At 33.2% G+C, this 15,076-nt stretch overlaps 2 protein-coding genes across 2 annotated transcripts; one reads left to right on the top strand and one right to left on the bottom strand.

Annotated features, from left to right (window-relative positions):
- Positions 1–3,435: 3,435 nt before the first annotated feature.
- On the bottom strand, positions 3,436–5,719 carry LOC105112941 (F-box/LRR-repeat protein At1g67190-like). The gene is made up of 2 exons (XM_011008870.1): positions 5,534–5,719; positions 3,436–5,049 (listed from the first exon to the last, which is right to left on the bottom strand). The coding sequence occupies exon 2, from the start codon at positions 4,883–4,885 to the stop codon at positions 3,626–3,628; it is 1,260 nt and encodes a 419-aa protein (XP_011007172.1). The 5' UTR covers positions 4,886–5,049; positions 5,534–5,719; the 3' UTR covers positions 3,436–3,625.
- Positions 5,720–9,551: 3,832 nt separating this feature from the next.
- LOC105112934 (transmembrane 9 superfamily member 5) lies at positions 9,552–13,178 on the top strand. Its single transcript, XM_011008858.1, has 7 exons — positions 9,552–9,856; positions 9,988–10,028; positions 10,254–10,842; positions 10,951–11,082; positions 11,602–11,758; positions 11,866–12,350; positions 12,589–13,178. The coding sequence occupies exons 1-7, from the start codon at positions 9,717–9,719 to the stop codon at positions 12,803–12,805; spliced, it is 1,761 nt and encodes a 586-aa protein (XP_011007160.1). The 5' UTR covers positions 9,552–9,716; the 3' UTR covers positions 12,806–13,178.
- Positions 13,179–15,076: the final 1,898 nt, after the last annotated feature.

The raw sequence follows: 15,076 nt of genomic DNA, 5'->3' as shown, positions 1-15,076 counted from the left end.
AAAAATAAACACCAAAAAAAATAATAATAATAATAATTAAACAAAAACAGAAGAAGAGGAGGGGGGGGCTTTAGCAGGAACCCACTAGAATCACTGAATGACTCCTACTCCACTCTTATCTCTCTTTTAACCGCCTGTGCTTTCTCATTGGCCCTTTGTATGCACCTCGTCAAGGATTCAAGTACTTTTGCAGCAGGAAAAAATCCAGATTTATTTATTAAGCAATAAATTCAACACTTAAATATCATGGGAGATGAGTCAAGTTTCTCTTTCACAGAAAATGGTAATAAAAAGAAGTCTTTTTGACGGGCTAAAAGGGAAATGAGTTTGCTTTTGACAACTCGATGCGGCAGGATTGTAGGGGGGGGGGGGGGGGGGGTTTAATTTTAATTTTAATTTTTAGTTATTTTTTAAGAATTAATGTGAATTGCTTCAACCAAAATAATAATCCCTAAACAAAACCCATCTTATAGTATATTAATCCAAGTTCCTGAAATGGATTTGTTTGGTATTATCTCCTTTGTTGATAGGTCAACATCCATTCCCTGTCATCACCTAAAACCATCCCACATTAAGATTCCTTTCCTTTAATAGAAATCTATATTTCTCTGAGGCCTTGGAGTTAAAGGGTCATCGCAAAATTCATTTCATGAGGTAAGATCATCTCCTTTTGTGTTGTCAATGCTCCAAGCCCTTTCTCTTTAGAGCAGGGATGGCCAATCCCATGCAACCACCCTTTTATTAAGGTCTAACCAAAAGAAGAAATACAGGTGAAAAGTTAAGAGTCAGATAACAGATTATAAAGCTGTTTAAGCAAAGCAAAGCATTATTGCTGATATGTGCTAGTATCCTTTGATGTGTCTGTGTGTCTAGGCAGGGAGAGAAAAGGCTATTGGACCCATGATCTTTCATAAAAATAGGTAGAAACAAATACTTTATGTTGTGCTTATCTGCTACTCTTGCAGGTAATATGCCCTTATGCCACTTATTCCCTTGTGATCCCAATGATTGGCCTAAAAAAGGGTCTGGCTCATACATAGAGGTAGGGTTCATGGATTAGGTGAAAATATGTATTTCAATCCTAACATAACTTTGTTCCCAATAAACCTTACAGCTTCTTCTTATGAAAGCTTTTCAGAGCCTTTTAGATTGTAGATTCCATGAATCTTGCATTTACTCTAAATCTTCTACAAGTTCCTTTGCTTCCAGGCTTGTAGAAAGGTGATTGGTCTAGATCAAATCCAAGTATTAAGTAAGATTTTGGTTTACTAATTAAGGCATTGCCTGTCACTTAAGCAAGAAACTAAAACATATATACACTTGTTGATACTGCTTCTTCATATAAAGAATTGAGTTGCGTGAACTAGGTTTCGAAGATTACCTCTTACAGTTTCTCAATAAGTAATCGATTCAGGAAACTTGTTTAAAAATGTTAAGAAGGGATGGACCAAATCCAAATATAATAGAAAATCATTGTTAATTTTAGTTCAACTGAAAAAACTTTTCTTAAAAAATGAAGAGAATGCACTCATAAAATCACCCAAATGATATAGCTTCATGTATTTCTTACCGTAGAATGGAAGGGAGAGGGTTATTCAAGTCGTCGTTTTATAGCATGCTGGGAAATTATTGCTTACATAATTAGAAATTCTAATTGCTATAGATTTCTCAGTTGCTTAGAGGCCTTCTCTCTCAAAACAAGTTTAAGGGATGCTCTGCTGTTATGAAAAGAAATAACTTTTCTCACTCGGTGTATCCTCCCAAAATTTCGGCAATCCTGGTGCCAGGATTCCAATTTATCTGTCAATAATTTATCAGATGATGTAGTTGCTTCCAAATCTCTAATCAGCCACTCGTCGGAAGTAGATACATGATTGAAACTTAAACACTCATTTGGTTGTTAGAACATCTGCCAGGGCCGCCACCTAATACACGAAGTAGGTGCTGGGCTGCTGGCTATTTTAATTTTGTACAACAAGTCCATTTGTTAGTGTACCGTAAAACAAACAAATAAAAATAAACATAAATATATAAAATAATTTTACCACATGATAATTTCTTGTCCTTTCGAAGCAAAATACATAGAATCTTCTTAAATTTTATCTTCCAAAGTTACAGAGGGATTTATTTCCTCCTGGTCAGTCGACGTTATTCCCATGAAAAGAGCTGGGGACACAGTTTCAGCCTCAACCCCACCAATAGTGCAAAACTAAACAAAGATAATTTCACTTGAGATTGAACATTTGTACGAGTTCTCCTTCAAGGATTTACAAAAAAGCAACAGCACCATGTAATATAATCTGGTACTTGGGAATCTTCTCTTAAGCTGAAATTATCGTACGTCTTGTTTCAGTACTCTTTCAAAGATCGCGGCCATATCCTACAAAAGCTGTTCCCTTTTAATCCGATTGACATAAAAAATGAGCCTTACATCCTGCTAGCCTGCAACAATTGAATATTTTCCAAGGAATTTAATAAATTGTAGGTGTGCGTGACAAGTGCTTTTCATCCAAAACCAGCATCGCTCTGTTATGTCCACGCATTCTCCGGCCAATCATGTGTTACAGGAACACTCGTGATGTTTGCAATTCATCAGATCAAGGGGCTGAATGGTCTGGTCGTCGCTTCAATGGACCATGGACACTCCATCCTCGCGTAATTTCTGTCCCACATGAAGGATGACGAGCTGCATGTTTCTGCAGTAAGATCCTCAGCAGAACAGCCCTAGACCATTCTTATTTCATCACTGAAAGAAATTCCAAGCATTTCAACAATAAGACCAAACGTTGTGGGATTACTTGGTATCTACCTTGGAACATATCCTATATATATGGTATGTAGGTATGTCTGTAGGCACTCGTGTATATGTACGTATATATTGGCAGCTAGACCTCAGCCAGAGCACTCAGATCAACATCCCTAAAAAGAGTTAAGCTGCCGTCATACGAGCAGCAGGGAGGTGCAGTTAAATTATACAGATAAAAATTTGCCCATTGATCCCAAAAACTCTGATAGCCATAATTTAAAACCACATCATTTTTTCCCTGGCAGGGGAGTCTCCTAGAATTATAGAGATCCATAAAAAGATAAATCGTTCAGTTTAAAATTTGTAGTTATGTCAGAGTCAGGCATCACTCGCTCCTTGCAAATTTTATTGACAAAAAAACTGCTATCCTTGTTACACCAATGATTTTACTATCATTTCCATATTTTCCAAATATAGAAACGTCGGCAACAGTACTCCATCAAGGACAGGGAATACGGTTAAAAAAACAAATCATAAAGGAAGGCGGAAAACCATCGGTTAAATAAAACCAAGCTGCACTGTTTATCTGTGGATGTGGGGAGCGGGAGCAAGAAAGGCAGAGCAAACTTTTCAATCAGACGAAAAGAAAAGCTTGTCTACAGCAATTGAGTAAAATGAAAACAAAGTGAAAAAGAAAACATGTTTCTGTTGCAAAAGCAAGTTGCAATTATAAGGAAGAATTCAGATATCATTTACAGGGCATGGAAAGGGATGCTCATGCTCAGGTTATAAATGCTGCGAATCTTACCCGGCGTATGTTGTATGTAACTCGTTTAGAAGTCAAAACATAAACAAGGACGAAAAGTAATCACGAGATTTCTATTCATAATCGAACTGCACATCTACATGCATGTATGTTCTCATGAGCTGAACTATGGATGAGGTAAAATTGGCCAACATTTGGCATTCTTCGTGACTTTTGGCCTCTGAAACAACACCATGAATCACCAACTTCTTGAGATTTGGACAAAGTTTTAGCAGTCCCTCCACCCAAAGAGAAAAGAGATCATTAATTGCAGTCCACCCTAGCTCCAAGGTAATGACATTTTCCAAGTGGGAAGAACCTTGTAGACCATAGTTAACCACTCCATCTCTCAAGTCATAACTTAATGCAAGGTGGCTGAGATGCGGGAAACAAACAGCAATATTTTCTAAATCCACAATCTCATCCTCATCATCAAAGACTACTTCCCAAAGACGAAGTTTCCTTAACTTAGATGATTTTGAGATCATTTGGTAGAACTTTGGCCAAAAAATAGTGAAGTTGCTGACATCTATGCTCTCAAGATTATCAACAGTCTCGCCAATATAAAGTTGAATAACACTCACGTCATCAATTTTGAAATGCTTCAAAGTACCCTTTCCAATGAGTTCAAATAGCTCAAGAGCACAATCCTTCAAGTGCAAGCTTTCAATGCTATCTGCTTCCAATATAAACTTGTCCAAACTAATTGCTTCGACATAAACACTCTTTAATGTTGGGCTGCTCAGTTCAACAGTCACCTGTGCATCAGACATTGCAATCTCTGGATTAACAAGCCCCAAGGTCTCAATCTTCGGGCAAGCAGTGAGTAAAAGATTGAGATCCAATGCTGAGATACTGACATAACTCAAAGAAAGGGATTTTAAACAGGGGAACCTCTGAAAATTGGGTTCAACCCCTGTTATCGAGTTATGGGACAGTTCCAAAGTTTCCAGCTTCTGCCTGCCACAAATCTCGAGAATATTAACATTCGGAGTAGTCCGAACATTATAAATCAATTGATGCAAGGTTTCCCTGGTGTACATGAGCCAAGCAATAACTGTTGAAGCAGAAAAATCATCAACATCATCCATCAAAATTGGCAAGCCTTGTAATCCAGTGGTTTGGAATATTGTTTGAGTTATCAATATCTCTAGTCGACCAGGCGTGAGATCATGATAAGCATGCCAATCATTGGAATTGAATGAAAGGGTGTGAAGGTGTTTACGACAAGCTTCTCGCCACTTCCGACATGTTGCAGAAGCTATCAACACATCCCGAGCGCCTCCTAGCCGTGACAAAATGTTCCCAATAACTTCAACTGGAAGATGTTCCATTAACTGAAAACAAATCCCTAGAGTTTCAAATCCTCAACTAGGGCTTCCCCCGTAACTTATCAGAAAAATTGACGCGGCTCAGTTATAAGACACAAGCTAATGAACTCTTCCACTATATTTGGATCCTGTGCATCGTTCCTTCCTCAATAACCCCAAAGTTTGATCTAGTACACAAACATAAAAGCTACTCAACAGGGTAAAACAACCAATTGGCACAAGCCAACATATGAGAAATTAAAAAAAAATATCAAACTCACTAACTCACAAAGCATGCAGTGAAATTTGAAATCATAGAAACAGAAATCCAAAACACATCAACAAAACCAACCCCCCCAAAAAAAACACTCAAAATTCAACATCAGGGCTAGCCAGTAACATTGATTTCAGCAAAAAGATAAAATCTTTTACCATGTTAGTAAAAAAATTCCAACAACCCAACAAAACATCGAGCCATCCGGCAATAAAGAAATCAACAAACAAAACCCATCAGAAATATAAAATCTGGCATCTGGGTATCAACAAACCAGGTCAAAAGTTCACACTACACAAATAAGATGTTGAAAGCAATGAGATTCAATAAATCATACCCATAATTAAAAAACGCAAAATAAAAAAATAAATAAGCAAGAGGGCCATCAAAGATCTTACCAAACAAAAAACCAGCAAGAAATTAATGACGATAAGGGAGAGAATCAAGACGGGGGGCTGATTCCAGGCGTTACTTCGATGAAGATCCGCCACCCTGGAGAATAGAGAGGGAGATTATAAGTTGAAAGAATCCATGATGAGTGAAATACTGATTAAAAAAATAGGTTTTTTATTTGTAATTATTTGCTATTTTTTTTCAAAAAAAAGGACAAACCTATGAAAAGTACTCCATCTATACGAAAAAGCTTAATTAGATCCCCAATCTATTAAATTTAATTAAGTCTATTCGTTAGTTTCAATTAAAAAATTGTCTCTTTTTAATTAAAAAAACCATGAATTCTCTAATATTTCCCCATCCACAAACCATGTAAAGATTTTATATTTTTTTATATTTTATATTTTTGCACACAATCTAATCAATCATATTAGTTTCACGTGGAGAGTTTAGGAAATTTAACGATTTGTTTGAGAAGAGAGAAATAGAGTGAGTTTCGTAAGATTAATTAGCAATTCTTGAAACTGTGTTGAGGATTTGATTGGGAGATCATTGATTCATTAGGGATTTAATCTAAAAGGAAAATATACCAGGGTCATGGAATCAAAAGTTTTGTTTGTAGTTACAAGAAAGCCCTTGTGGTTTTGGGTTAATTTCAAGACCATCCCTAACTACATGTTGCTTTTCCAGTACCACCCTTGTCACTATAGTCCGTGTACTTGTGAAAAATTGTCATGTCATTTAAAGTTTGTTTGGAGCTATACGAAAGCCTTTGCAGTGATATCAATAATGTCCGTTTAGAAACGGCGGGCAAATTTATACTTTTGAAAAATTAAAAAAAAAAGATTTTTTTTTATTTAAAATTATTTTTTATATATATCTTGCATCATTTTAATATGTTGGTTTTAAAAATAATTTTTAAAAAAAAATATTATTTTAATATATTTAAAATAAAAATATTTTAAAAAATAATTATAAATATTTTTAGATCTAAAATATTATTGATATTTAGATTTATATCTAAATAGAAACTTTGGTGGCAAGATGGATTTCGCAAGTTGAATTGAATATTTTTAATATAAAAAAATTAAAAGATAATCATGTTTTAAATAAATTTAAAAAATTCAATAATTAAATTAAATTTTGATTAATTTAATAATACAATAAGAAAAAATAAGACAATATCAATAAAAAATAAATATTATTCTTAACAAATATAAATTAACACGTGAAATACATGACCTGACACATAAAATATATGAAGATTACATAATTAGCATGCGTCCTAAGACCATAAGGTCTAAATGATTTGATAGAAAAAAGAAATTGATGATAAATAAAAATAAAATTATAAAAGATAAAGATAAATATAAATTAAGATATTTGATAGAGTAACAAGGGTTATTTATCTAGTTGTTTTAATAAATTTATTTATTAAAATTAATTTGTAATAAAAATTGATAGATACATAAAATTTATTGAATAAAAGGTAAAGAAAAAAATATCATGTAAAGTTGCGTATATTAAAAATATCATAAAATATTTTTTTAATTTATAAAAATAAATAAAATATACATGAAATATAAAAAAAATAATACAAATGAGTTATATTAACTTTGTGAAAAATTAAAGATATCCAATATAATTAAAAATAATAAGTTTTATTTTTAAAAATGCTAAATAAACCCAAAAAGTGGCATAGGAGGGATGTTAATTAAAAAAAAAATTAAAAAGTATTTAAAAAGATATTAATTAAAAAATAAAATACTCAAAAAAAAAAGTTCAAACGTGCAGACCTTGAAGCTTGGGCCCTAGGCCTGCCATTTTTTTTTCTTTTTAAAAAGGGTGAACAACTCGCCACTATTTTTTGAAAAAAAATAGATCAATGACACATTACCTGTTGTGGTAGATGATGTGTTGTCTTCCATCTCATATTTCAGTCACCATTACAGTGCCTCAAAAATCAGTTTTATTGGTTTTTATACCCAAAAAACCTCTTTTTTTCAACTCTTTCTAACTACAAAACATCTTTAAAACACCAAAAACCCAACCTATCAACTAATTAAACCTAAAAAACAGTCAAAATGGCTAAATCAAACCAAGAAAAAATTTGCATTTATGACCTTGAACTGGTTTTTCGAGCAACTTTAATGCTTGAAATAATCACTATAAAGACTTTCTTAATCTAGTGGAACCTGCTGACACTAATTTTAATATGTTTGGTGGTTAAAAACGTTACTAGCAAGGAGTTTTTTTTTGTTTTTTTAAATTCAGCAATTCCTCTCTCTCTTTTCCCATGAAAATAGAATTGAAAAATAAAAAAAAAGTTTTAAATAAAGGGATCGGTCATCTTATACTAAGGAAAAATGGAGACTAAAATATACTTTAAATTTGAAAGCGTTGTCTATGTTGCCTATATTTTTCATTTCAGTTCTTTATTTTTCAATTCAACCCTTCCTAAAAAATTATATAACTACGTGCTAATTGTAGCTAAAAAATGCTTAATTGTTCAAAGAAAAAGTTTGAGAATCATAATGAATATTTTAAAAAATTATTTTTTCAATCCATAATAATTCCTTAAAAAGTAAACTTTATTGTATTTACTGTGATAACACAATAAGCTTTAGCTATTGTTAATTTTCACACCAAAGTACATGGTAATTCTTTTCATTCAATTATAGTTGCTTGCATATGGTAAGGTTTGTGACATGTTCTATATTAACGGGTAATAAATTGATAGCTGATCTTATTAAGAGTGTTTATTGTTAATCTATTATATGTGTTTTAGGATGTCAGATTTAGATGTGGGCTCGCGTTACCAGGAAAAAACTCGCTAGGACAATAAGATTCAAGGCGGATAATATAAGGTAAGCTGGACAGGGCTATTATATTTGATATTAGAATCAACATTTCTGGATATCTGATTGTGTCGATGGGGTCATCAGACTTCTTGAAAGGAGTAAATTATTATATCCCACATCAGCAGGTGATGGATTGATAGGTTGACCTTATTAAGAGTGTTGGTTATTGATTTATCATATGTGTTTTAGGACATCGAGCTTAAATGTGGGCTCACGTTATTAGAAACAAAATTATAAGAACAATAAAATCTAAAATAAATAATATATAGCAAGTTCGACCGGACTCTTACAATTTAAGAGCAAATTAAATCCTTTTAAATTTGAAGGCAACTTTGGTTTTAATCTATTTTATTAGGATAGTTGTTATAACTTGTTTGATGTGACTTAAAAAAATCTAAGTTATTAAGTTATCAAATTAACTAACAAGTCAATTATTTCAACATAAAATAATGCTTTTTAATTTTTATAGTAATTCATTAATGTCGACTCAAACAAGTTTAAATTGAGATTGGTTATATCAAATCAAGTTATGATCAATTTGCTCAAGTAAAATAAATTGAATTAGATTAATATTAAAATTGGTATAATTTTAGGCCTGACTCAAGTCCAGTATCAAATCAATCCATCGGACCAGTGGAGCAACTATGCTAACTGGCTTGAAAAAGCAAACCGATCGTTTGATGTCATTTATGAAACTCGTTTTAAAGCAAGCTGATGCAAAGGTGTCGAATGGTGCAGCCAGGTTGAAGGGTAAGCAGCCAACAAGCGCCAGGAGTGTCCCCTGCTATAGGGAATTCATACGAATTCGGAGTCTCTTCTACTTGTCCAAGAATATTAGCACAGAAGTCAACAGGGAAATGGCATTGATATCTTCAAGGAAAAAAGCTGGTCTCATATATCAAATACTTGCCAATTCTTTCAAGCAATTTTTTTAGCACCTAAAAGGACTACGAATAAATTGAGTGAAACCTGCTCATCTAGCTCATGAAACAGAGTTTTTATGGTTTTAATAGTGAGGTATCATTGGATCATATCAATTTTTACATATTAATTTTTTTTTCTGATTTTATATTAAGCATGTAATCTACCCTTAATGTATCTTAAAACTCATGCATATGAATGCTTCCCTTATAAATAAATAGTTAATCTTTCTAATACATTAAATTTTTTTTTTTTCTGAATTATAAAAAATTTCTCTCTTTGAGCATCAAATGGGCCAAAACGACATGTCTTTCATAGAGAAGTCAGAGCATCTCTGTCTCACCAAACTCCGCCCTGCAATGCATTGATCTGCATCTCATGCCCTGACTCGAAACCCACTTGAAAAATGAGCTCCCTTTTAGTCCTCTTTATCATTCTAGCCTTCTCTTTTGGATTCTCTGGCTCTTCACCATCCAATCACCGCTACAATGCTGGAGATCATGTCCCTTTGTTTGTTAACAAAGTGGGTCCATTGCACAATCCCACGTACTTCTCTATATCAGCTCAAATCTTTCATTCAAATGCTAAAGTCCTAATCTTTTCCTTGTTGAGTATGGTGTGGACAATAATGTTTTTGTTTTTATGATTAATTCTGCAATTTTTGTTCTGTATTGCAGTGCGACTTACTGGTACTATGACTTGCCATTTTGCCATCCAGGTTAGAATTTCGATGATCCATTTTGTTTTTAATGCTTTAGAAAAAGGGTCGTATATGATTTTGTGAGAAAATGGAAATTTTATGCAGTTCGGTGAAAATGAAGGAAATTTTTTATAGGTTCTCTTTTTTGGTAAATTGTAACTGGGTTTTTGTTTAGTTGATGTTTTGGTGAAAATATTGGAGTTTGAAGTGGTTAAAGTTTGTATCTTTTTTGTGGGTTTGCAGATAATATAATCCTAAAGCAGGAAACACTCGGGGAAGTGCTGAATGGTGATCGTTTGAGTAGTGGTTTGTATTTGTTGAAATTCAGGGAGGACAAAACTGGGATGACCCTTTGTGAAAAGAGGCTTAAAGGATATGAAGTTGCTAGTTTTAGGGATGCTGTCATTGATGATTTTTACTTCCAAATGTACTACGACGATCTTCCATTGTGGGGTTTTGTTGGGAAAATTGAAGAGCAAAGTTGGGTCCTTGGAGAGAAGAAGTTCAACTATTATCTGTTCAAACATGTGCAGTTTGATGTTCTTTATAATGACAACCAAGTCATCGAAATTAGTGCTTTTAGTGACCCTGACCATGCTGTCGATATAACTGATGATGTTGATATGGATGTGAAGTTCACTTATTCGGTTTTTTGGAAAGCAACATCATCCAAGTTTGAGACCAGGATGGACAAGTACGCAAGGGCTTCGTTGCTTCCTGTACGAAGGCAGATTCGCTGGTTCTCATTCTTTATCTCTATTGCCAACATTGTGCTTTTTACCGGATTGCTTATGGTGTTTCTTAAGCGACTTCTTAAGAAGGATCTGGGAAAGTAATGTTCCCTTTAATACTCTATTCATATTTGGTTTTACGATGAAGATAATGTTATGTGCTGGTCATTTGGTATTCTTGGCCTCAGCATTTTTCTTGTATGTTGCAGATTTGCCAGTGGAGATGAAGAAGAAGACAGGGAAGTCGGTTGGAAATACATACATGGTGATGTTTTCAGATACCCTCAAAACATGTCCTTGTTCTGTGCTGTCTTAGGGGTAGGAACTCAACTGCTGACAGTGTAAGTGATCTTGGAGCATCCTTTTCTGTCCTCCACGTCAATTTAGAGCTATATTCCATTGACTTTCTTTAGGTTGCATCATCATAAAGTTTTTATAAGGAAGGGACATCATATCAAATTTTGCCTCGGTGTTCACTTGCCTGGTTGCTGCCATATTTCAAAAGCAGGCTTGAATTCCTCCTCACTGCTGAGCAACAACAAAACCTCCTTTTCTGTACATGTCATCAAATTTCTTTGCATTTGAGCTTAACAAATCTAGCATCATGAAATATATTTTGTTTCTGGTGTTGATATACGGTGCTCCTGTATCTATTACTTTCCAACAAGTGGTATCATGGACCTTTTAGAACAAAATAGAACTGAAAGGTGGAAAAGGTCTACTGACCTCAACTAGATTAGAATTTCAAGCTTATTGATTTGAATTGGGCCTTTGAAGCCATTTACATTGTTCATATGCTAACCTTACAAGTACCAGATTTCTAAGATTTATGTTCTTTCCAAACTGTAATTTTTTTCCAGGGTTTTCTTTTTATTTGTTTTGGCATTTGTCGGCATGCTCTACCCCTACAACCGTGGAGCACTGTTCACTTATTTTGTCCTGCTTTATGCACTTTCATCTGTGGTTGGGGGCTATACCACTGCGTCTTTCCATAATCAGTTTTGCGAAACGGGATGGGTGAGAGAATTGTTTGGATTTGTTTTATTGTCTCTGCTTTTATTTTTTAGTGCGTGCTCCTTCTGAATGTTTTTTTCCTGATTTTTGTGGCATGTTGTGAATTTCAGGAAAGGAGTGTACTTCTTAGTGGGATTCTCTACCCAGGCCCATCATTTGTGATATTGTCCGTTCTCAATACAATTTCTGTATCTTATGGGGCCACGGCATCACTTCCTTTTGGCACCATTCTAGTGATTCTTCTCATATACATTTTGTTAGCCATTCCTTTATCTGCCTTTGGAGGGTTGATTGGGCATCGTTTTAGGTCTGAATTTCAAGCACCTTCTGCTACAAAAAGTCATCCAAGGGAAATTCCACCACCATCATGGTATAGAAGAACACCTTGTCAGATGTTTATTGGGGGGCTCTTGCCTTTTAGTGCAGTTGCCATTGAGTTACATCACTTATATGCAAGCTTGTGGGGCTACAAAATATGCACCCTTCCTAGCATTTTGTTTGTCACATTCATCATAATTATCATGCTGACTGCAATCTTGAGTATTGGGATGACATACATTCAGCTTTCTATGGAAGACCATGAATGGTGGTGGAGGTATGAGTTTTAATTTATACCTGTTATTTACTCTCTTTCCCTTGAATGTTTTTTTGATATTTTTATTTTGTTCGTGTTTTCTTTTTGATTTCTGAGGAGCAGGCAGGTTTTTGGTTTATTTTCTTAATTTTAGCTACTTCACTTTATTAATGGAAAGAAGTCCCTTTCTTTTCTTTTCTTTTCTTTTCTAACATGTAGGTGTAGTATTTTTCATCACTTATTTTTTGGTTTGATGCAGATCTCTGTTGTGTGGGGGCTCAGTGGCCATTTTTATGTTTAGCTATGGCATCTACTTCTTTTCCAGGTCAAGCATGAGTGGTTTTATGCAGCTATCCTTCTTCATTGGCTATAATGCTTGCATGTGCTATGCATTTTTCTTGATAATTGGTACAATCAGTTTCCGCGCTTCCTTCGCCTTCGTTTGCCACATTTACCAAGCTGTTAAGAGTGAATGAATATGCGTTTGTTCAATGGCCCCTTTTTTTATTGTTTTATTCTGACTGCTTTCAACAAAAATCACTAGTTCATTTGCTGTTTTAATGGAGAGGTGGGGGCTGGGAGGAGTGACTGGGCAAAACATAGTCGATTCTCATGTAGCAGATGGTGAAATTTTCCTTTAACTGAGCAATTAGAAAGCACTGTACAGAAAGCAAGGAGGAAACCATGTTTTTGTATATTTGGAAGGTGGCTAACTTTTCAGTATTTTTGTGAACCTGAGATTTGTTATCATGGATGATCATGCGGCATGCTTGTATACAGTATATACACATTCAAAAACATGTGCTAGTTTCTTGTGAGTAAGAAGTTAACACAACCTTTTCATACCAAGATGTGTGCATGGATATGTTTGCGGGCATTTCATGTACAATAAATAGGTGGTGTTTGAAATTTAGATACTGGCTCTATCACTGTATTTCCTTGTTCATGAAGTTATTTGTTGCTCTTGGCATATTGCTCCTCCACCTGCATAAAATACAAGGAAAAGATCGTTGCCAATGAAAAAATCTATCCCAAGGAGACGCTGTTTTCCAGGTATGTGGTGGATAAAAAAACCTCAGAAGATCAACAGGCTTGATGATGGCAAAACGGAAAAAAACCCCGCCAAATTTATCGATGTGAAATCAAGTTACTTCTCATAACGAACATATAATGGAAACAGAAACGCTTTTTCACCTGGCAATGGAAATAAGAAGGGAAACCTCAGGGCAAACCCCAACCGTGTTCACCTGACTGTGTGTTTGATAATGGAGTTAAAAAAATTTTTTAATATTTTTTAAAAAATATATTAAATTTTTTGTGGTTTCAACATCTTTATATCATGGTTATAAAAAAGGTTAAATAAAAAATATTTTTAAAAAAATATTTTGAAAATTTATGTTGAAAGCATTTCAAAAATAAATAAAACATATGAGAAAAATGAGTGTATTTTGAAGTGTGATTATAATTGTTTTTTAAAGTATTTTTTATTTAGAAAAATATGTTAATAATATTTTTTTTAATTTTTAAAAATTATTTATAATATTAATATATTAAAATAATTTAAAAATATATTAATTTAAAATAAAAAAAAATTAATTTTTTTTAAAAAATATTTTTTTGCAAGGATTACCAACCGTCGTGGTCTTGTTTATCAAACATGTGGTGAGCCACCAATGACTAGAGCCAAAGAGGCGCTGGCACCCTTCAGAGACCGACTGATATCACCCTGTATCCCTAGCTGCAACCGTGCCACCAAGATCTTAGCCCAGTTGACTGCTAAGATTTTTATAAGACTTGGGCAAATCTTTTCCATTCAAAGACAACTGTCAATACAAAAACCTCAACTACACAAATAAAAGCCAACTCGGATAGTAACGAGGAATTTTTTTTTATAATCTTAAATTAAAAGATTCTAATAAAAATTTATATATATTTCAAGTATTAAATAAAAATTTATGTATAATTTAAAAACATAATATAATTATTCATATCTATAGATTTTTAATTTTTATTAATTAAAAATTAATAGACTTAAAACAAATAATTTGTTAATGTGTCACATAAACTAAAACTAGCTTCATTTCTTTCATTTTCGTCATTATTTCTTAAAAATTTATTAATATTATTACTATCAGGTAAATTATTAGTGTTACTACTAGTATCAACACCTGTGTCACATAAACTAAAACTAGCTTTATTTCTTTCATTTTCGTCATTATTCCTTAAAAATTTATTAATATTATTATTATTAAGTAAATTATTAGTGTTACTACACCAATATATTATTAATATTATTTAACTTAAAACTCTTTAAAATCTCTAAACTGCCATCAATTTCAATTTTCAAGTCATCTCTAGTATCATGACTTTTTATTTCAGCATTATTATAAATTTTTTTCTTCATCACTTTCTTCTTCTTTATTATTTTTTCTTGATGTTGCATTGTTAATGACATTAAGCAAAGCAAAGTTTGATGAAGCATCGTGTTTTTTTTTTTTATTTCAGCATTATTATAAAAATTTTTCTTCATCACTTTCATCTTTTTTATTATTTTTTATTGATATTGCATTGTTAATGACATTAAGCAAATCAAAGTTTGATGAAGCATCGTGTTTTTTTCTCTCAATTATTTAATTATTATTGGATGAAAAATAATCTAAAATTACACCAAAATCATCAGCTTGCTTTTTGACTTGATTGTCATTTAATTTCAGATTGGATATTACAAATATCAAGTTATTCATTTT

The sequence above is a fragment of the Populus euphratica genome, unplaced genomic scaffold, assembly GCF_000495115.2.
Source record: "Populus euphratica unplaced genomic scaffold, PopEup_1.0 scaffold5.1, whole genome shotgun sequence".
Lineage (NCBI taxonomy): Eukaryota > Viridiplantae > Streptophyta > Magnoliopsida > Malpighiales > Salicaceae > Populus > Populus euphratica.
The sequence above is the reverse complement of the archived record's forward strand: the minus strand, read 5'-3'. Positions and strand labels throughout refer to the sequence as shown.